The sequence below is a fragment of the Diospyros lotus genome, chromosome 12 (genome assembly GCF_014633365.1).
Source record: "Diospyros lotus cultivar Yz01 chromosome 12, ASM1463336v1, whole genome shotgun sequence".
Taxonomy (NCBI): Eukaryota; Viridiplantae; Streptophyta; class Magnoliopsida; order Ericales; family Ebenaceae; genus Diospyros; species Diospyros lotus.
The window spans coordinates 11,332,090-11,356,113 of NC_068349.1; the positions used below are offsets into that span (position 1 = coordinate 11,332,090).

Here is a 24,024-nt window from a genome sequence, read left to right on the forward strand (position 1 = left end):
CACCTCAGGGCCGTACCGTAGTCTACCCCAACGTCACCAAACGGTTGACCCCTGCCCCACTGCTCAATAACTCTAACCAAATCATAAGTAAATCTGAGAAAAACCGTAAATAAAACCCGCACGACTAGGAACCTAGTTCCCCAACTGGGTTCAGCATCATTCCGAAAGGAATGGGGGCGATACAAACCCCCGTAGGCTCACAACGAATAAAATTATAGAAGTCTCAGATTTAATTTAAATTAAAATAAATGATTAATAGTTCAACCAATAAGGCAAGGTGCCGAATTAAAGTAAGGGAGGTGATAAAATACAGGAAATTATGGGGTCTTTCATGGGAATTAAAGATCAAGAAGAGAGGGTTAAGAGCTTGCCTCTACACGGTCGTTCCTTGCTTTTCTTGCGCACCCGCTGCGAAGTAAAACGTCCGCTGGCAATAAATAAAATCGCGGCTTTCATTAAATAAATCTACCGTGTAATATAATTAATTTAGCCGTTTAAAATCCCACGTAAGCGCACCACAATTAAAATCTCAACGAGTCTCATATTTATTTTAAATTAAATCACGCTAATAAGATCCTCGAAGCCAGCTTAATAAATTAAATTTAAATCAAATGACTCAAATTTTCATAATTAATAAACGAGTCGAAACAGACGAAGAGAGCATATAAAATATGAGAAATCACATGATTTCTCACGGGAATTGAAGAATACGAGGAAAGGGTTAAGAATTTGCCTGAAACTAGCTGATTCTGACTTCTCTCAAGCTCCCGAGATAAATTAAATCATTTCCTAGCAAATAACACAACCGAGACTTAAATTAATTATTTCTAATCACGCAAAATTTATAATTTACACATATCACACTTTTACAAATTTTTACTCACATACTTGATCATTTCCTATGCCAAAAAAATCCCAAAAGTCATTTATTTTTTCCTTATTTTTCTTTTCTTTCCTTTCCTTTCTTTCTTCTTCTTCCTCTCTCCTTCTCCTTCGAGCGCCCCTGCTCCTACGCCTTGCTTCTTCCTCCCATTTCCTTTCCTTCTTTTCCTTCTCTTCTTCCTTTCTTCTTCTTCTTCTTCTTCTTCTTCTTCTTCTTCTTCTTCTTCTTCTTCTTCCCTCGGCCGAACCATCACCGCCACAGCCTCCTTCCTCCACCCGCCGCCTCTGGCCAGCGGCACCACCGGCCAGCCCCGCCTCCAGCTCCGCCTTCCACGACCGCGCACGCCACCGCTGCTCCGTGTCGCCGCCGCTGCCGTGTGCTGCTAGTGTTGGCCTTACTGCCACCTTTATATGCACTTACACACTGATATATATATCAAGCTGCAACTGTAAACCTATTTAGACGATCATACATACACGGATATATATATATATACACATTTACAGTTACTCACTTACGCAGACACCGAGCTCACGCTCCAGCTCGCTACACCCTATGTAAATAGATGGGTTTGCACCAAACGACCATGGCAGCTTCCTGACCCATCAAGCTCACTGTTAGTTATATATATATATATATATCACAGCTTTGCAAAACTAGCATGCAATTGAAACCTTGGAGGCTAAGTCTCTATCCCATTTCACTCTCCCCAGACGTAATCATGGCCTCCTGCCAATTTTCCCTTTCAATTGTCTTTTCTCCCTCGTCTATTTCCAACCGATTGATTTTCACCTGCTAGGGACACGCACACACATGCATTAATTGAGGTGGCAGCTCATGGAAATATCCTCATTTCCATTTCCCTTGATTTTTTTTCACACACATAATATGTTTACTAAATTAATATAATAGGATATTAGCATAACATGTATAAACTTAAATTAATATTTGCTATTAACAAAGTATATCATCACATATACGCACATTAGTCACTTCACTTCAAGATTCCTTCACTTGTCTTATTTTATTATTATTATTTAAATTTATCCCATACAACATATTAATTATTATATTAATATCTCTCTTTATTAACTAGTTCTAATAATTTAATTAAGTATTTTTAATCCCTTATTTTCCTCAAAACCACTTAAATAAATATTTCCTCTTAAATTTTTAAATATTCATTAATGTCCTTAAACACCGATTTAAATAATTATTATTTATTTTCAAATTTGGGATATTACAGTCACAATCTATGACGACTCTGCAACCCCATCACTGATATGTGAAGAGATTGAAAAATTCGTCTCTAAAATTTAGTGACACCCACTTTAGTATTGGATTCCTTATCCATAATTAAAAAATTTAGTAACGAAATTTCTATTTTTAGTGATGAATTTTTTTGTCAATAAAAATAATTTTTCTTGTAGTGAAAGAGAGCCAAAGGTTCGAGGAACATGAGAAAGTAGGTAGAGAAGATTATGAAAAACTTAAAAAGCTTTGGAAAGTACAAAAACCAATATTCGAGAGGCCATAGAACTCGAGAAATCCAAAAGAACTCTAGAGAGAATCCCTCAAAGTGAAAAAATAAAAGTTTGAAAATGTCTGTGACCCCTTTTTATAGGAAGAAACGATAAAACCCCAACAAATACTAACTACATAGTTAAAAAAAAAAAAAAAAAAACACTAGAAGATCATAGCTAGAGGATGAAAAAGAAGATCCCGTGAGAAGCCTATGAAAAAATGAAAGAATGCTCATTTGAGAGAGTCTTTGAAAGGATAATCAAGCATACTTTTTTCATCGAGAAATTTTACAAAAAAAAAGTACGAAACAATTGATATGTTATAGGCCATAGCTTGAAGGATCAGGCCTAGGATAAAAGATCATAATCCCCAAAGAAGATAAGCAACAAAAATTTTGAGAGACTTTCTAGATGCAAAGGTCTCTTAGAGACCTCTCCCCGACTAAGTCCCACTAAGCAAGAGGGGGAAAGCTTCAGAAGACTCATAGATCTCCCAAAAACTTTTCTTGAATTGATTCTCACATAAGAAAGATGGAGGAATTCTCGAGAGATTCGTAGGTCTCCCAGAGACCTATCCCACATGGGTTTTCCAATAAAGACACGTGAACAAATAACACAAATAATCGAAAATCCCTCTGAGAATCTGGATAAAACTTATTTATTAAAAATCTTAATTTTAGTCGATTTTGAAATATCAAGAATATTTATCTCAAACCCCCGCACTACTCTATAAATAGAAAAGCCATTATTCTAAAAAATAGATACATCTCATACATACCAATTGAAGTTTTATATTTAATTATTTGACAATTTTTAATATCTAACTTGAGTATCGAAATGTTTGCATAGTTAGAAACGTGTTGCCTCTATGATCATTCTCTTTCTTTAAGATTTCAAGTGACTTAACAAGGACTTTTCTTAACAAATAAATTTATTGTTGTGTTCAAGTATCAACAATAATCTTTGTGATTATTTGCATTAAAAAAGATTTAAATTTTTTATATTTTTTTCTGATTAGATTTATTGGATCTCGTTTAGCTGTACTTTTGCTCTCTGCTCCTTGTACATCCTTATCCATACATGACACTACAATAATTTCATCAAGGGGCAAAAGTAACAAATCATATTCACTTGCAACGACCACAATCACGCCTTAAAACACAAGACAAACGTTTTGACAATTGAAAACATAGTTCCTCCCCTTAAGGATAGGCATCGGAGGCTGGGATCGGGTCGTGTGACCCAATGAAGATGTCACCATATATCAAGCCAGCCAACCCTCCACCAATAAGCGGGCCGACCCAGTAGATCCATATCTCCGAGAAGTCTCCCGCGACCACCGCTGGCCCAGATGACCGAGCCGGGTTCATCGAGCCACCACTGAATGGACCGGCGGCCAAAATGTTGGCACCAACGATGAACCCAATTGCTATGGGAGCAATGGTTCCGAGCGAGCCCTTCTTGGGGTCTGCAGCCGTGGCGTAGACTGTGTAAACCAGACCAAAAGTGATGACTATTTCCATCACCACCCCCTCCAATTTGCTCATCCCCGTAGCCACCGCGTGCGTTGGAACGCTCTGCGAAACCCCACAACCATCATCACTTGATAATTCCTTTCATCTCATGTAAACGAAAGGTTAAACAACAGGTTTAGAGACTTAATTACCATGCCGTTGGTGACGAACTCAAGGAGTAGACAAGCGACAATGGAGCCGAAAACTTGAGCAATCCAGTAGAAGACGCCGGTGAGGATGGTGATGTTGCCGCCGATGGCCAAACCAAAGGTGACGGCTGGATTGAGGTGGCCGCCGGAGATGTTGGCTGCCATGGACACCCCCACGAAGAGCGCCAATGCATGGGCCACGGCAACAGCCACCAGCCCTGCCGGATCCAAGGCTGCATCCGATGTGAGCTTATCTGCAACGTCATATACAATACATGATATTCATTATCCCCACTCCCTATCTTAATTATTCTTTTATAAATTTCTTGTGATTTAATGTGAAGTTATTTATTCTTTTTACAGAATATTTAGATGAAAAAAGTTTGTGTGATCTTGGGAATGTTTGTCTAACAAAATCAACTGATGAGTTATCACTTACTGTAAGCTAATGCAGATCCAACACCAGCAAAGACAAAGAGAAGGGTGGCAATGAACTCAGCCAGATAAGCCTTCAGTGACCCAACACTTAGAGAGTCACCAATGCTGCCAAGAGCCAACTTAACCATTTTTTGCAGCACGAGTACAGGGAGCTAAGATTAATTAAGCTACGATTGATGAGCAATTGCTATTTGCTATGCTTGGCGGGCATTGTTTTAGACCACCCCTATATATAGCATTGCAGGATGCGTAGTGGAATGGGTAAGAAAGGAATATAAAACCACCGACCTTGGGACCCACACGGCCTAGTTGGCACCGGTCCATTGGTGCCGTCCCACCGGCTTTAATTTGATATCATACATACGCATTATGAGCATGGAAACAATTAAGTTTAGGAGATTAATATACATGCAAACCACCAATTTAAAACCCTTTCAACGGCCTTACCAAAACCATATACTCTTATTATTCATAAAGTTGATGAATGCGTAGAGTTGGGCTTTAGTTTATTAAGCTAGTGGTTGTGCTTAAAAAGTGATTTGCATATTTTCTTTCTTTCTTTTTCTTTTGCACTCGATTAGAAGACATAATTATTAATATTTTATTAAATAAATTTATTAACACACATAGGTAATAACTCATTACAAAATCTTAATATTAAGTAAATACATAAAAATTTGTATGTCAACTCTTTCTTAAAAATGTTGTTATATAGAAATGATTTGGAGACATCGTTTCAGCTTTTTCGAACCGTTTTTAGTTTCTGAAACGACAAAGACGATTCAAAACGTTTTTCAGACCATTTTTGTAATTTACAAAATGTTTCGGGGCCATTTCGCAAATTACAAAAAATAGTCGAAAATGCCTTTCAGCGACCAAAGTTCCCAATCATTCAGTTTTCTTCTTCTTCTTATTTCATTTCTTTGTTTTCAAATCCCAAAATTCCCTCTCTCAGTCGCCAGAACTTGTTACTCCAAATGCTATGTCGTCATTCTCTCGCTTCCAATTGTTATTGTTTCTTGCTACTCTGCCGCCGTTCCTTTAGGATAAAACGACTCTGGTATGTTGTCGTCGATGGTTGGGAGTTGTCGAACCTCTACTCTAAGACCACCACTATGAAGATCGAGACCCCTATTTTGTAGATTTAGTGTCAGATTGATGATCCCATTGCCAAATTATTGGGAAATTGGTTAGCAATTGGGTGAAATGGAGAAAGAGGAAGAGAGAAGGAAAATGAGGCATGTAACACTAAGGTTTGGAGAAAGATGGGTCTTCCTTGCATTTTATACTTCGATTCTTTTGGTTGGTTCAAATCCAATGGATCAGATTGACCTAGTCCATCTTCTCTTTCATTTTTCTTCTTTTCTCTTTTTCTCTTTTTGCTATTTATTTTATTATGATCTTAGTATTCTTCATTTTATTATTTTTCTCTTATTACACCATATCTTATGTTTATTATTTATGTTTGAACTAGTTTTTATAATTTTTTACATTAAAATATATATATAACTCTATATTTTTTTAATTTACATTTTATGTCGCATTTCTTTTTTCTATATTTTTAGAAAAATATTATTTTCTATTTTCTATTTTCTATTTTTATTTTTAATTTTGTGTAACTTAACTTAAAAAGAACTAAAGCTTAATAATAACAAAAAAAAAATTACTACAATCTTTTATTATAACAAATCATCTTTGGGTTGTTAATTGGGAATTTTTTGATAGCTATGAAGTTGGATCAAAAGTGCATCTTCTGTATTTATTTTTGTTTTTGGAGGTTTGATGAGAGTGTTGGGAAGGGCATATTCTAGCAATCATTCATCTAAATTAATGTGGAGAGTGATGTGTTTTTCATATTATATATTATCCCAACGCCGCCACTGACATATTATAGTGATTGGAAACATCTTTTTTGTTTTGGAATCGACCATAGCAACTATATTTTTTTATTTTCTTTACAAGATTGATGGAACTTTCTAGAGAATATCAAACCAACCCTTAATTAATTACATTTGGACAAGGCATATCGATCATTTCAAGGGTTTGATAATCATGAGCATCTAGTGTACAATGTAAGACTTGAATTGACAAGGTCGGTAGTCCTATATGAGTGCAAATTTGTTCACCCCATTTAATGGGGGAGAACATGACCCCTACTTCTTTGGGGGTTAAATTTAACAGAGGGGGGATAGCAAATCACTGTTTGATTTGGGTCCCCCGCCCCCTCCTCCGTTAAATTTGACCCCAAAGAATTGGGGGTCATGTTCACCCCGTCAAAGGGGGTGAACAAAATTGCATTCGTCCTATATAAAAGGGATGTTTCTAAATTTATGAAAAATATGATCTAAAAAAATTAACATTTCATTTTTTATATAGTTTAAATTAATCTTTTTGTAATGACTAAAATAAATTTTATTAGTTTTTCATATGGGAAAAGTCTTGAAAGTCAGAAAAGATGACCGACGCGGTTATAGAAAGAGGACAAAATGACAAAATTACCCCTGTCCATTTTACAAATTTACAAAATGGGTCACTGCAGCGACTATCGATGAGACAAGGCGACAATGGCAGTAAGGCGACGAAAGCAAGACAACGATGACATGGCAGCGAGACGCGGCGACAACTATGAGAAAGGAGGGGAGTGAACAGGGCAGTGGCCCACTTTACAAATTCGTAAAGTGGACAAAGTCAATTTAGTTATTTTTCTCTCTTTTGATAACCACGTCTGTCATATGTTTCAATAAAAATCTTTATATATTCTTTCTTACTTGTAGTTACTTTATATTTATATATCTATAAAATAGATTTCTTAAATTATATATTATGTAATTGCAAATTATACACGAATTTATTAAAATATACTTTATATGTATTAATAAAATTTATATATCATTTAGTTTATATATTTATATATAATTATACTTTTTATATTTTTTAATTACTAACATTCTAACTCATTTACCCAAAGACTACTAATTGAAACTCATAATTTACCAAATTTTTCATTTAATCAACCTCAATTCATCTAGTCACATCTCAACTCGCATACCTTGCATCTCCTCAATCCCAAATGAGACCTAACATGCATAAACAAGACTAAAGTAACAATTGTTGCCGTAACATTCGAAATTTTGGAAGATAAATTATAGTTATTAATTCTAACGTTTTAGAGTGAATTATGATTTATGAAATATTTATGATCTAAAAATATTTAAAAGAGGATATTAAATTTATTGTATTTCTAAATGAGAAAGTGATCGAAAGTTTATAAAATTTCTAGAACTTAGATTATTAAGTGATTAAAGAAAAAAATATATATATTATAACAATTAATATGTTTATATATAATATAAAATAATTAAATAAAGGAAGTGTTTGTAATTTGGAACAAGTTGCTGGAACAAGTTAGTGTGCGTGAATTGCTCTTAATAGGAATAAGTGAAATACATATGTATATATATATAATATTAACATATACTATATTAATATTAATGGCATAATACATGATATTGGCATGTTAATATAAGGGCAAGGTGCAGCCACGCGTCCAACTCAATTTCCAACTCATTTGAAATTAAGCATGGCTAGCCTAGGGATGTGTGAGTAGCTTGGCTACCATGGTTTGCTTGCCAATTTAAATGCCATTTTGGCCCACGCGCTCACGTGAAGCAAAGAAGAAAAGAGAGAAATGAGGAGAAGAAAGAAGGCGCGGCTGGCAGCTCAAGGAAGAAAGGAAAATGGATGGAAGAAATTAATAAGATGTTGGAGGTTCTTTGGTATTTAAAATATTTAGGTAAGTGGATAAAATTAGTATAAATATTATATGTTTAAATTATAAATTTTATATAATTAGATTATACAGTTTACGAGGTTAGAATTAACTTATTTAAGTCACCATTGTATTAATTGTTAGGAAACGTTTTACTTCGCATCGAGAGCACAAGAGAGATTGAAATCAGTCGTTTTTAGACAAGCTCCTAACCCTCTCCTCATGTTCTTCATTTCTTGCAAGAGTCTTCGTTATTTTTCGTATTTTAAACCCTGTCTCACCGTGATTCGGTTCTATGTATAAATAATAATAAATCCGCGTAATAACCACTTTATGACTTATATTTTGTTAATGGGTTTATTGTTAATAGATTAAGTTAAACAGTGATGTTATGGTGTTGTTTATTTCGACTGTCATGGAGTCTCGTATCGCTCCGCTTCCGTTGGGAATGATTGACTGCTCTCTCACCCTGCAATTAAAACACAATAAAAATAAATCATAATAAAACTTTTATATTTTTTTTATTTTAGTGAGAGATTTATACTCGCCAGTGTACGAGTGCAGTTGTAGTCCAAATTTAAATTTATATTTTTTGGATGAATCCAGGTCGTCCACTGAGAGATTTATTTATGGTAAAAGAAAAAAAATGTCACACACACGCACACGCATTTGAACAAATTGATAACAAGATTTTTTATGGTTTTGTTTTTAGACAACAGATACTAGAAAATAAAGTAAGGCAAAAATTGAAATAAACATTAAACGTAAAAATATGAATTTGGATAGTGCTTGAGTTAAGACAATTTCAGTACCAACCCGTTGATTCTCAAATTTTAGCATAAAAGATTAGCAACATTAATTTAATTTTAGATATGAGGGTTTGTTATTAAATGCAATTAGAGATGATGATAGTTCTAGATTAAGCAATCCCCATACATGATATGCGGGATTCTAATTTAAGCAACTACCATAAATCTAATTATAATTAATATACAAAACAACTAAATTAATCATCCGGGTTTGGGTATGATAGCGTTTCCAGTTCTAGTAACTCTCATACATGGCATGAAAGCTCTAAGTTAGATTTACGCTCCAATCCAAACCTAGTGATTTCTCAATAATTAAGATACACTCATACTGAAATTTAAATTAATGTTACTTATTTAAAGCGCAGCTTTCTTTGGGAATCATTGGCGTTGGACACTGTCCTTGCCTTAACCCAAGATTAGATTTAGCTACTCATTTCCATTTAAAAGTTAATTGACATGAATTTAAACGACGTAATTTAAATAACAGAATTTAAATGACAAGAAATTTTAAAGGCATAAACTAACCGGCCATTTAGGCGGTGAATAATTAAATAACAAGAATTAAAATTGCAGAAATTTAAAGACATAAACTAACCGGTCATTTAGGCGGTGAATAATTAAATGACAAGAATTAAAATTACAGAAATTTAAAGGCACAAACTAACCGGCCATTTAGGCGGTGAATAATAAAGTAATAATAAATGACATAAGAATTTAAAAGAAGAAAGGAAGGAAGTAAGATCACAAGAGAGAATACTAAAGAAAAGGGGAAAGAACAAGAACAATTCTCAAAGAGAGAATTATAAGGAAACAACTAAACTTTAATTCAAGAATAATAATCACCCTTACAAATGCAATCAAGTGACCTATTTATAGGCCACAAGATGCAATACAAACTACACAATTTCAATTATTCAACTAGACATAATTATATCTAATGGGCACTCACACACTTAAAGTTAAATGGATTTTAGCTATAATACACACATAATATTAAATAGATTTTAGCTAAAATACATACCTAATAAAGCACTCATAAAGTTAAATGGATTTTAGCTATAATATCCACCTAATAGTTAAATGAATTTTAGCTAAAAAACACACCTAATAAAGCTCTCACATAAAAAATAAAAATAGATTTCTATAAATTGGTTTTTAATCTTCATTAGGATTAAAAATAATTCTTGGGCCTTCTCCAAATAATATCTTCCATGGGTTGCTCAAATTGGGCCTTAATTCTTCATGGGCTTGAATTCTTCATGGACTTTAATTTTTCATGGGCTTGATTTCTTCATGGATTTGAATTCTTCATGGACTTTAAGTCTTCATGGGCTTGAATTCTTCATGCCTAAAAAAAATAAATAAATAATAATTTAATGTTATTAATAAATTATATATTATATATATGTATTACACATGACACATATATATATATTAGATTATATTATATATATATATTACATGCATGCATATAATGATGTATATGTATTATATATAATTTTATATATTATTATTATTATTATTATTAAATTTTACTTTAAAATTTCATTTCATTCATTTTTTAATTTAAACTTGCATATAACCATAAAATATATATTAATATCTAATTTAAACCATTTTTAAGATCAAAAGAAGAGTATAATTATAACAAAATTTTTACAAAATTAACCACTAATCATACCCCCCAACTTAAACATTGCTAGTCCCTTAGCAATCAGATTATACACCTGCCAAACTTTATTCACAATAACTATATGAATGTAAAAATTTCAAATTCGAAACCAAAATGCATAAAATCGAATAAGTAATTTAGAATTCTAAATCAGATTTTTTGTTAAAGGTCATACAATCTCAGGAATAGAAATTAGGATAACCAACACACAGACTTATTCCTTCAAAGTTTTGACTTCAAATCTCACTATGAATTTTCTCTCCAATAAAAAGGATTCATCAGGTGTACACATAAGGGGGTGCACCGTTATAAGAGTAAATGCAGAACAAGTTCAAAACTCGGTGTCATCCCAAATACAAGGAACGTATTTTCATGAAAGAACAAGGAAATTGACATAGCTTCATGATTGGAATAATGCTCTGGATGAGTAACTTCTGAATTTAAACATGATTCCCTACTCCAAACTCGAATTCTGAGATCACATGATTTATAGCATAAAAAAGGAACCAGAATGGGTTGTAATGGGGCTATAAGGTTAATACAGGTTGTCAAAGAAAAGGTAGAGTGTGCAAAGGGTGTGTCGGGATTATTTTTTTAATTTTTTTTTTTACCAGTTCTTTTGAAACAGTTATGCTGAATAGCTAAGAGAATTTTCCCCCTTTTTTTCACTTTTTTTTCTTTTTTTTTTTCTTTTTTTCTTTTTTTTTCTCTTTAAATATGAAAATAGATAAACAGACTAATTCCCAAAATCACACCAAACGAGGGTAACGAAAGAAATTGTACTACAAATGGCTCAAATGGGATAGCAAATGAGGTTAATTTAAAGAAAGAAAAAGGTTTAATAAGCTCAAAATGAAAGAAATTGATCCCTCTATCATGCTTCTACAAAACGATGATACTCAGTCATCTAATTCAGAGTTTGAAACCAGTCAAACTTATCCATTATCATACTAGACATTCAAAACGAATTGATATTTTGAAGCCATTGAAAAGATAAGATAAACAATAAAACATATTTAGAGTAAGTGTTATTTCACTCAGAATTAACGGTTATTAGGCTCAAACACTCACTTGGGTAATAGTCTCCACTTCTGTTGAGAGATCATACAATGTACTAATAAGCTAATTACTGTTACCTTTGATTTTATGACCGATAACCAATTTTTAAATTTTGAATCCTCGATGAATGCAAATTACTTATTCTAATGCATATACGTTTTCAAATAAGAAATCAATGCATTCATGTTTCGTATTGCAAACTTAACTGGCTATCAGTGCATAACTTCAAAACTTTAGGAATAGCGTTATTTAAAACACAATTTTTTTTTTTAATAAGAGCAGATAAAGATAATCAATTCACACAAGACTATAAACTAGCAATAGCAAACTCACAGTTAAATATAAACCAAATAATTCATAACTAAACCTTACACCCCCCAACTTGAATTGCAGTAATAAATTAGGGTTGTTAAGAATACCTGTAACTCCACAAGTCCATTTTGCTGTGAACTGCTAAAACTTAAACAACAAATGAGCACACCATATATATATATTTATATTTTCATACCAAAATAAAAATTGATGCAAGTCATAAGATAAAAAAATGCGTCTCAAGAGTACAAAAAGTACTCCTTACTCAGCCATCTTATCAAAGACTTTGCCCAACAACATTCCACAGTTTTTTTTTTTTAAGAACACAACCAAGAAAAATCCTGGAAGTTGTACAATAACTAGATGCGTCTCAAGAGTACAAAAAGTACTCCTTACTTAGCCATCTTAATAAAGAGCATTTCTCACAGTGATAAATCTAAATTAATCGGACCCCTTTGGCGCTTGTTACTAATTGCCTTAGACCAGTCTATCCGAGGCTCATGAGGATCGTACTGTGGAACATAAGCATGTAATTTCTCTAGCAGCTTATCAATGGTGGATGCAGAAATGAGAATCTTTCTTGCTGAACGAGAAATGAACTGTTGGTCCACAGCCTGATCAAGAAAAGAGAGTAACCCATCGAAAAAATGGTTAACATTTAAAAGTCCAATGGGTTTGGTATGGAGATTACTCTTGGCCCAGGAGATTATACAAAAGATTTCTTCAAGTGTTCCAAAACCTCCTGGTAAAGCAATGAAGGCATCTGACTGATAAATCTTACAAGCCATGCGCTCAGACATAGAAGTCGTTTCTATAAGTTGACCGCGTGTAATCCCGGAAATATGTGGTTCAACTAAAGGGATTGACATTATACCTACCACAGATGAATTTCCAAGATGTACAGCTTGTGAAACATAACCATTCAATCCACGACTTCCCCCTCCATATACCAAATTAATTTTTTTCTCTCCTAATTTTTTACCAAGTTCGTTCGCTGCAAGTGCGTAACAAATATCGCTCCCAAGTTGAGAGCCACAAAGTACGCATATGGTATTGATTCGACGAACTAACTGGCCTTCCATGTTTGTTCCTTTTGTATGTCCTGAAAAGAAGTTTGGCGATCAAAAGTAGCTATACAACAATTCAACAAGAAATAAATACAAACAAAAATCATGCGTATGTATAAGTAGTTGTGATTGTGGCTCACATCTTCCTCTGGTTTTACGTCCAGAAACGGCTTAAACACTTTCTATGAAGCGGGGATAAGCTTCCCATCCAATTTTCTTATAGATTGGCAAACATGGTCGTTTTAGTCAGATTCTCAAGACTATAGCGTTGGTGGTCATTTCTGAACTGGGTCCATAAAGCAAGAAGTTCTCTTTGCACTATTCCACATGGATGCGTCTCAAGAGTCAATCGGATATCATCCAAAGACTCCTTACTCAGTCCATCATTTATGAAACTAATTTTATCTTCTCGATTTATGGACGTAAACCCCACAGATTTGCATCGTGTGTTACAGGTCCATCGAGCACATTTATAACAACTATTCACTCTTTTCGCTCTTCTTTTCTTCGCAAAACTACTCTTCCCTAAGCCTGGAAAATGCTTAAAACTAGGTGAAGTTTCACCAGCTAATCGAACTTTTGCTTCGATCAGCCAACGAATATCTTCAGGGATGTTATTACGCATCAACAGCCTAAGTCTTTCACACCTAGCAGCATAAATTTTTTTCAAATCATTCTGCGGGAGAGATGGATAGTACTTGTGAATTTTTGAGAGATAAAGATCCATTTTTTTAAAAAAAAAAAAAAATTATACTAAGAAGAAAGTAAAGAACTATAAACTTTACAAAAGGGATGAGAGTACCTGATCAGAGAATAACACAAAGGAGAGAAGATTGAGCTCAAGAGGGGTGACTTGCCTCATACAGATATGGAGTGTCTTATAGAGCAATGGGCATCACTATTCTACACTCGACTCGAGGCATGCCATAATTGCACTGTCAGACTTGACGTCGTTTAGCGTCTCATTTTTCAACATTTGGCAGTGCCTTTTTTTTTTTTCAACGCTCGGCGCCTCTGTTTTCAACATTTGGTAGTGTGCCTTCTTTCTTTATAGGGCAGTGTGATTGCACTGCCCAAGAAAAGATGGCTACCACCAGCGTCAATTCTGTCTCTCTCAATTCAATTTTTTTTTAATTAATTTTGTTTTAATTTTTGTTTTTTTTTTTAGGTAAAATTTTGTAGACACCTTACCCCCCAACTTAAATTGCCCATTGTCCTCAATTGGCAATAAAAGGATAGAAGATAGGCATGCATACTTGACGATCTTCAATACATAAACTCGTATGGAGAAATTTTATTTAGACTGCACATAGAGAAACACTAGTTAAGTAATGCAGAAAAGGAACAACTTATATGTATATATATATATAAAAAATTATTTTATTATATATTTTTATTTTATTATTTTTTTAGAGTTTTTTTTTTTTTTCTTCCAGTTAAGGATCAAATGAGTGGTTGCCCACCTAATCGTATAATATCTCTCATTCACTACACCACTTTTAAAGTTATTTTCAAAATTATGTAAATTGATTTTTCTCATGAATGCACATACATATTTTGAAAATATATCGTCCGGAGGTGTTGGTTTTATTATATCTGCGTATGGCACATTAATCTGTACAAACATCTCACACGTGTTTGGTTTAATTTGATCCTCAATAATATCGACTAACCTAAAAGATAGAAATTGAGGGGTAAATGTGGATAAACTTATGATTTTTTCACATTTTGGCTCTCGAATTTTATCCTCTTCTTCCTCCCAGGTTTCTTCTTTTCTTACATCATTTTGGTCTTTTTCTTCCTCCAAGGCTTCATTGACATCTACCTCACTGTGATCAACCACTCTCTTTTCTTGCACCAAAGGGTGTACTGTCCTAGGGGCATCAAGTTTCTCAATTATTTCTCCATTCCTTAAGACAGTCACTCCTATGTCCTGCTCCTGACTTTCACTTTTGATGATGGGTTTTATTAATGGGATTTGGAGTGAGTTGGGATGGACAGGCTCTGACATGCTCAAAGTCTGTGTTAGCTGTGTCAATTGGTTCCTAATGTCCTCTGTAACTCTAATGGTATGTTCTTGACATTTGGACATTTGTGTAAAAATTTCCATTTGGCCCTGCATAAATAGATTGAAGGTTCTAATGAACTCCCATGAGGGGGTTGATATGCATCGAATGTAGACCCTTCATTCGTTTGAAATGATTGAGGCTGGGAAAGGAAGTGCTCATGTGGTTGGGCTACAAAATCATTTTCCCATGAAAAATTTGGATGAAAGTGTGAATTAAGGTGATATGCATCAAAGTCCGAATGGTAGTTTTCCTCATGGTTCTGGTAATACATTCCCTCATAGTTGTGTGTGTGTGTGTAACTGGATTGACCATACAATACCTCCTTAAAAGCAGGTATTATAGGGCAGTCATCCGTTAAATGAGCTGAAGTCTCACACACAGCACACCAAACCTCAATTTCATGGTAAGTGGGTAACAAATGGGTAGTGTCTGGTTGCAAATCAAAAGTGGTTTGCCTAAGAGGGTATAGATAATCCTTAAGAGGTCTAGACAAATCAGATTCAAAATGATAATTTTCATCATGATAAGTATCTTGAGCAGACAGATTGTAGTAATTTTGAGACATGAGTGTAAAGTTGACAATCCAATTGCAGGTAAAGACTCAGAATGATATGAAAATACTGTTTCAAAATTCTACCTGATCTCAGTCTCATATACAATGTACAAACAAAAATAAAGTAAAAGAGAAATAGAGTTACCGATTTTATCAAGAGATGCTTATTCTTTTATTTTTTTATTTTTTTTTTCTTTTTGTTTTTGCCTTAATCTCCCCGGCAACGGCGCCAAAATTTGGCTGCTCTCTCACCCTGCAATTAAAACACAATAAAAACAAATCATAATAAGACTTTTATATTTTTTTTATTTTAGTGAGAGGTTTATACTCACCAGTGTACGAGTGCAGTTGTAGTCCAAATTTAAATTTATATTTTCTGGATGAATCCAAGTCGTCCACTGAGAGATTTATTTATGGCAAAAGAAAAAGAATGTCACATACATGCACACGCATTTGGACAAATTGATAACAAGATTTTTTATGGTTTTGTTTTTAGACAACAGATACTAGAAAATAAAGTAAGACAAAAATTGAAATAAACATTAAACGTAAAAATATGAATTTGGATAGTGCTTGAGTTAAGACAATTTCAGTACCAACCCGTTGATTCCCAAATTTTAGCATAAAAGATTAGCAACATTAATTTAATTTCAGATATGAGGGTTTGTTATTAAATGCAATTAGAGATGATGATAGTTCTAGGTTAAGCAATCCCCATACATGATATGCGGGATTCTAATTTAAGCAACTACCATAAATCCAATTACAATTAATATACAAAACAACTAAATTAATCATCCGGGTTTGGGTATGATAGCGTTTCCAGTTCTAGTAACTCTCATACATGGCATGAAAGCTCTAAGTTAGGCTTACGCTCCAATCTAAACCTAGTGATTTCTCAATAATTAAGATACACTCATACTGAAATTTAAATTAATGTTACTTATTTAAAGCGCAGCTTTCTTTGGTAATCATTGGCGTTGGACACTGTCCTTGCCTTAACCCAAGATTAGATTTAGCTACTCATTTCCATTTAAAAGTTAATTGACATGAATTTAAACGACGTAATTTAAATAACAGAATTTAAATGACAAGAAATTTTAAAGGCATAAACTAACCGGCCATTTAGGCGGTGAATAATTAAATAACAAGAATTAAAATTGCAGAAATTTAAAGGCATAAACTAACCGGCCATTTAGGTGGTGAATAATTAAATGACGAGAATTAAAATTGCAGAAATTTAAAGGCACGAACTAACCGGCCATTTAGGCGGTAAATAATAAAGTAATAATAAATGACATAAGAATTTAAAAGAAGAAATGAAGGAAGTAAGATCATAAGAGAGAATACTAAAGAAAAGGAGAAAGAACAAGAACAATTCTCAAAGAGAGAATTATAAGGAAACAACTAAATTTTGATTCAAGAATAATAATCACCCTTACAAATGCAATCAAGTGACCTATTTATAGGCCACAAGATGCAATACAAACCACACAATTTCAATTATTCAACTAGACATAATTATATCTAATGGACACTCACACACTTAAAGTTAAATGGATTTTAGCTATAATACACATCTAATATTAAATGGATTTTAGCTAAAATACATACCTAATAAAGCACTCATAAAGTTAAATGGATTTTAGCTATAATATTCACCTAATAGTTAAATGGATTTTAGCTAAAAAACACACCTAATAAAGCTCTCACATAAAAAATAAAAATAGATTTCTATAAATTGGTTTTTAATCTTCATTAGGATTAAAAATAATCCTTGGGCCTTCTCCAAATAATATCTTCTATGGGTTGCTCAAATTGGGCCTTAATTCTTCATGGGCTTGAATTCTTCATGGACTTTAATTTTTCATGGGCTTGATTTCTTCATGGATTTGAATTCTTCATGGATTTGAATTCTTCATGGACTTTAAGTCTTCATAGGCTTGAATTCTTCATGCCTAAAATAATAATAATAATAATAATTTAATATTATTAATAAATTATATATTATATATATGTATTACACATGGCACACACATATATATATATATATTAGATTATATTATATATATATTACATGCATGCATATAATGATGTATATGTATTATATATAATTTTATATATTATTATTATTATTATTAAATTTTACTTTAAAATTTCATTTCATTCATTTTTTAATTTAAACTTGCATATAACCATAAAATATATATTAATATCTAATTTAAACCATTTTTAAGATCAAAAGAAGAGTATAATTATAACAAAATTTTTACAAAATTAACCACTAATCAATGATGCCGAACCCATTGGGGTTAGGTTCTTAGAAGAATTGATTATGGTTTAATGGGGTTATGTTAATAAATTAATATGAATGTGGAGATGATTTTCTGTGTATGAGAAGAGACGAGAACATGAATGACATAATGGTGTCTATGTTGTTATGGATAAAGTGAGCGAAATGATAAGTTAAGTGATTGAGTTTAATTTTGTCTATGTGTGTCCTAAGGGTATGGAGTACAAAACCACTGATTGTCGACCATAGGTCGTGGCAGTTAATGGCTGGATGTATGGGTGCTAGTCATCGGTTGTTACGATAAACGCTAGACGGGCCAGAAGAGCTGGTACTTCCAGATTCCCGCCTTGGCTTGTGCATATCATGATGTGTGTGCTGCATAAGGCTTGGGTTGCATTCACTTGGGGACATATTTTGTGTGTGATAGGATGTGTGAACATCTGCATGACCCAGTTGGTCTAAGAGCTAACCTGGGTTCTCTAGGTGAGCCGGTGCATTTAGAGGCATTTCGCATGTGTGAATTCTTATATGTGGGCGTAGCATGACCTGATGCTTGGTTTATGGGGGACTTGTCATCACATTTATGCTACAAAAGCCGTTGCATTTCTTATTTGTTGCACTGCATGGTAAGAATGTGCCTTTTGGGTGATAAGTATGGGTGGTAGGCGTGGTCACGATAAGACCTTGGGGTGAGACCCACGACGACGTGATCCACGACGTGGCCACGGTAAGACCTTGGGGTGAGACCCATGGCGACAATAAGACTCTGGGGTGAGACCCACGACAACATAAAGACCCTGGAGTAAGACCCACGGCAACAGATTATGTTGTGAGCGACAAGAATGGACATGTAAGGGAAATGGTATGGAGATGGCTCATAAAAGACTGCTAACAGGTTTGTGTGATGGGCTTGGGTGCCAGTGTGTGTTTTATGTAGGCCCAAAGGATCGTTTATGTGAAATTTACTATATGTTATGCATCTAGAGATAAGGCAGGTATTGGGCATGACATGAAGTGACGTTGCATTGACATGAATTGCATGAGGTGTCATAGGAAGAGTCCAATCTTAAATCTATAGCCTTTCTTTCATGAACTTGCTGAGTCTTGTGACTCACGTTGCTTTCCATCATTCCAGGTAAGAGAAACGCTTGTGATAACAGGTACATTCAGCGAGGTTTGGATCCAGGCCGTCGTGTCATGGTAGCAAGTGCAGAGCTCTCCCGAAATTAGATCCTGGGTGTCATTGTACTTGTGTTAAGGTTAATATTTGATATTTGAGATATATGTGTATTATGTGAGCCAAATGGGCTAACGGTGATCAGCTATGTAATGATAATTATGAGAAGTTGTAAAAAAAAAAAAGGGATTATGATTTTAATAAGGGTTGTGTGTGAGTTGTAGTTGTGTTATTGTTTGATATCATTTTAGTAATGACCTTCTCAAGGATCCTTTATGTGTCGCAGGGGCTCCGGAAGACGGGCCGTTACAATTGCCCTATAACAAAAGTACGTTCTCTTAATTCTATATGAGATTTAGAGATTTGTTCTGTTATCTACATCGAATTTGTTTGACGCAGACATACAAGAGAATGGGGAAGGGAGGCCCACGTCTCTCTCTGATTTTGCCCACATCAGACAAACGTTAAAAAGTTTGACATGAGTAACATAACAATTTCGAGGAGATCTAACTATTTATACAACACTAAACTAAAAATTATTGTCACTGCAAGGAAAACTCTATTTGTAGACAACTATATTTACATTATGGGACTAAGTTGGAGTGATTTAGCAATATACATCATTAACTCCTAAACTCGAAGATTCTTTAGAATGTGTGACCACGCAACTTGAACTTGAGATTTTAAGAAGCTATTAATTACTTGTAAAAAAAAAAAAAAACTTTTCTATTTTTTGAAAAATTACTTTGTAAAAAGTAAAAAAAAAAATTGTTTAAATATAGAATTGAGACTTGAAACACAATGCTCTAAATTAAATTGAGTTTCCAAATATTCCTTTTTAATTTGTTGATTAAGAAAATATGTTTTCCCCTTTCAAATCATATTACGGGACAAACTTGACCAAAAATCACTTTCAAGAATCAATAGGTACAAGAAATCACACTTAAAATGACCTCACAATAATTAAATAACAACTTCTTATTATCCAAAATGTATATTTAAATAAAGATAGATTAAAAGAATCTTACATAATTAGCCAAAAGATAGATGATATCACAGAAATACGAATAAAGACCTCTAATATACGAATCCACCATATGTATCTAAAACAGTTTACTCACACGAAAATTAACCACTCCCTTAGAGCCGTGAAGTTATCAAAACTAACTTCCAATTGAGCAAAACATAGTGAAAACTTGAAATTTAAATTTTATTGACTTCTCTCGTTATATAGTCATCTCTCGCAAGTCAAGCATATACATATAGTTATAGTTCATAAATCTAAATGCATTTTGTTGACACGTATTTTTGTAACACCCCACGTCGAGTGATAGAAAGATTCGAAATAACTTACCCTGATAAATTTACGCAAACTTCACAGAGGGGTCACCCATCCTTGGGCTTCCCCAAGTCAAGCACACTTAACCTTAGAGTTCTTTGTCTGCATTCAACCCCAAAGGTATCCAGCTAGTGTTGTTTCTTTTTTTACTTATTCTCGATATATACTAATATTTCTCTGGGCTCTTAGGGTATTACACACATCGTGTCATCATCATGGGGCCTACAGTTACGGGTCAACTCTTAGCTATCGCCCTTCAATGACCAGGAGCCCCACCACACTTATGAGCCTCTCAGTGGTTTCCCAATGTGGGACGAACCCGGTGCATCCACACCATCCCCCCGCAGGTGTGGTGGGCTCTATCGACACCTCCCTTATCGGGGGTTGTAGGGACCATTAAGGGGAATTCCCACAGACAGCAGTATGGATGCACTGAGTTTGTCCCACATCGGTTGCCCAGAGGGCAACCACTGAGGGCTCATAAGTGCGGTAGGGCTCCTAGCCATTAAAGGGCGAGAACTAAGAGTTGACCCGCAGCTGTGGGCCCCATTATGATAACACGATGTGTGTAATATCCCAAGAGCCCAGAGAAAGATTAATATATATCGAGAATAAGTAAGGAAGTAAACAACACTAACTGGATACATTTTGGGCTGAATGCATGTAAAGAACTCCAGGGTTAAGTGTGATTGACCTGAGGAAGCCTAAGGATGGGTGACTGCCCTGAGAAGTTCGCGTAAGTCCATCAAGGTAAGTTGTCCCGGATCTTCCTATCACTCAATGCAGGGTATTACAAAAATGTGTGTCAACATATTTTATTTATAATTCTTTAATTCCAATTCAAATTAAACGCAACTAAATTGTAATTCCCAAATAATTTGGACTTTGTATTATTCTTGGCCAATAAGACTTTTAAATAAGTACCTATATTTATCTCAAATTGTAATTTATAAAATTGTAACTTGTCTCTAATTATTTCTTTAATTTTTATCACAAATGCCCTCATAAATATAAAGAAATAATTATAGGCTTACCAAAATAATATGTGGATCATCTTCTTATCAGCCCATATAGGAAAAAAAAAAACTAACAAATCGCCTCTTTTCGACCTATATGGGTGACTCACCATGCCAACCTTCCTTTTGTGACTTCCAAATTTTTCTTTGATTAAACACTTGGGTATCATATATCCAAACCATTCTCATCATTATAAATCTTTTTAAAACTGCAATAATTTAGAATCCAAAACATCGTGAATCTAATAATGCTTGACATTAATGTATTCTGATTTCAAATGAAAAGTTAAATTCTTACTTAGGTAAATGGCACGCTTACCATCACAGTATAAGACATACTTTCCTTGTAACTGGAGCTTTTCGAGTAAATTTCTTCATTCATAATAACTCTTTGCAAGGTTCAATAGCTAGAGTAAATTCTAACTCAATACTAATGAATGCCACATATTTTTGCAATCTTGATTGTCTAGACATACTCCCCGAAAAACACATTATCAACTACTTTGACGTGGACTTTCAAGTGTTAACATCTTCGATAATATTTGCATATGTGAAACCTTCCAACTCAAACTTATCAATCCCAAAACAAAACCAAGTTTTCGATATCACCTTTGATGTATATGAGAATCCACTTTCCAGTATCGGAGAGAAATCTACTAACTGCACCAATTGCATGAAATATGTCAAACTTGGTGCAAACCATAGCACACGTCAGAGAACCAATTGCTAAAAAAATTGAAACTTTCTTCATATCTTCATTTTCTTTATATCTGGCGATACGCAACTTAATTAAAGTTCCAATTAAAATTCTTTGCAAGAGAAGTGTCAACTTGTTTTGCCTTGTTTTGGTTAAAAGACAAATGATATTACATAAATTCAAATAAAGACTTTTAATGTACTGGACCGTCCAGACCCAATCTTAACCATCTCCTTAGGCCCAATCTTGGTTCTCCTTTCGAACCCAACTTTGGCCCAGCACTAACTTGTCATGGCATCATTACAATTTCACTAGGTATCTGCGCGACCATCTCAAATCCTGCCCTCATTAATGACAGATCACATCCACATTAATGAGGGTCATGCCGCCACCATGTTACCACCTGAGAATCTCCACCGGTGCCGGACAGCCAGTCCCATTACTTGCAAACGCATGACACATGCATGCAGGAGGATATCTCTTCCTTCTATATCAATCAGCTCTCTTCAGAGCTAAGGTATGTTCTGATATTTGACCTATTGATATATTGTCCCTCCTTACTTTCTTACTCACTCGACCATCGGAGTGCTTACAGATGCTAGCTGCCCTCCGAATAGACCCGTCGTCGAAGTCCGCACCCCGCCTCCGATCGTCCTCTTAGTCAGAAGGAAACATGTACGAATCGTGCAAAATCTTATTTGCAATCACTATAACAATTTTCTAAAATTTGAAATCAATTGAATTTACTAAAACTAACTTTTAAATAAAAATCAACCACTCAATTATAGGCATCAACTTACTAAAACTAACTTCCAAATAAGCAAAGTACAAAATCAAAAGTTGAGAATTGAAATTTCACTACCTTCATGCATCTCATACAAGTCAAAGCATATATATATATATATATATGGATGGACTTCCAATTAATTCTTCAATTCCAATTCAAATTGGAATCAACTAAATTATAACTCCAAATTAATTTGGACTTCTGCAATCTTCTTACTCATAAGAATTGTTGTTTTACTTTTATATACTTAGTTTTGATGATAAAAATAATATTTTATTTAATCCCTAAGTTATGAATTAAGGTTGTAGTTTTCAACATAAATCAATTTCAATATCAAGTATTATTTTGTGAGAATGAAAACCAAATGAATTTCAATTATCGAGAATTCAAAGTCATATTTTTCTAAGTCTGAAAGGTTAGAGCACCTTATAAGGAGACATATATGAAAATGTTTTAGTTTTAAAAAATTAACTCCCGATAATTCAATAGTTGACATTCATTAGTGATAAAATGATTTTTAACGAATTTTTCAAGAAATAGAAAGTGTATATCTTAGAGGTGGTAAAATCGTAAAATCTTAAGTTCCTACTAAATCCAAATTCTACTTTTTTATTCTTATAGATTTTAATTTTTTTGATATTTTTATTGAATCCAAATGGAGGGTACTTTCTTATTTACATTTATGTATTAAAGTAAATGGAAGGTAAATATGTGGTGATGTTTTGTATTAATCAAGTGTGCTTCTACATGTTATCTGTTAAGTTTCAGATTTTCAAGAAGATAGTCGACTATGTTGTTTAGTGCTGTCGACTATGCTCGTTTAATCTGTCGACTATATATGGCTTCTGTCGACTATATTTCATTATGTCGACTATTGTGTAAGGATAGTCGACTATGC

At 33.9% G+C, this 24,024-nt stretch overlaps 1 protein-coding gene across 1 annotated transcript; it reads right to left on the reverse strand.

Moving 5' to 3' along the window:
- Positions 1-3,501: 3,501 nt before the first annotated feature.
- Positions 3,502-4,721, reverse strand: LOC127787013 (probable aquaporin TIP-type RB7-5A). Its single transcript, XM_052314839.1, has 3 exons — positions 4,509-4,721; positions 4,073-4,323; positions 3,502-3,983 (listed from the first exon to the last, which is right to left on the reverse strand). The coding sequence occupies exons 1-3, from the start codon at positions 4,633-4,635 to the stop codon at positions 3,609-3,611; spliced, it is 753 nt and encodes a 250-aa protein (XP_052170799.1). The 5' UTR covers positions 4,636-4,721; the 3' UTR covers positions 3,502-3,608.
- Between the last annotated feature and the right edge of the window lie 19,303 nt (positions 4,722-24,024).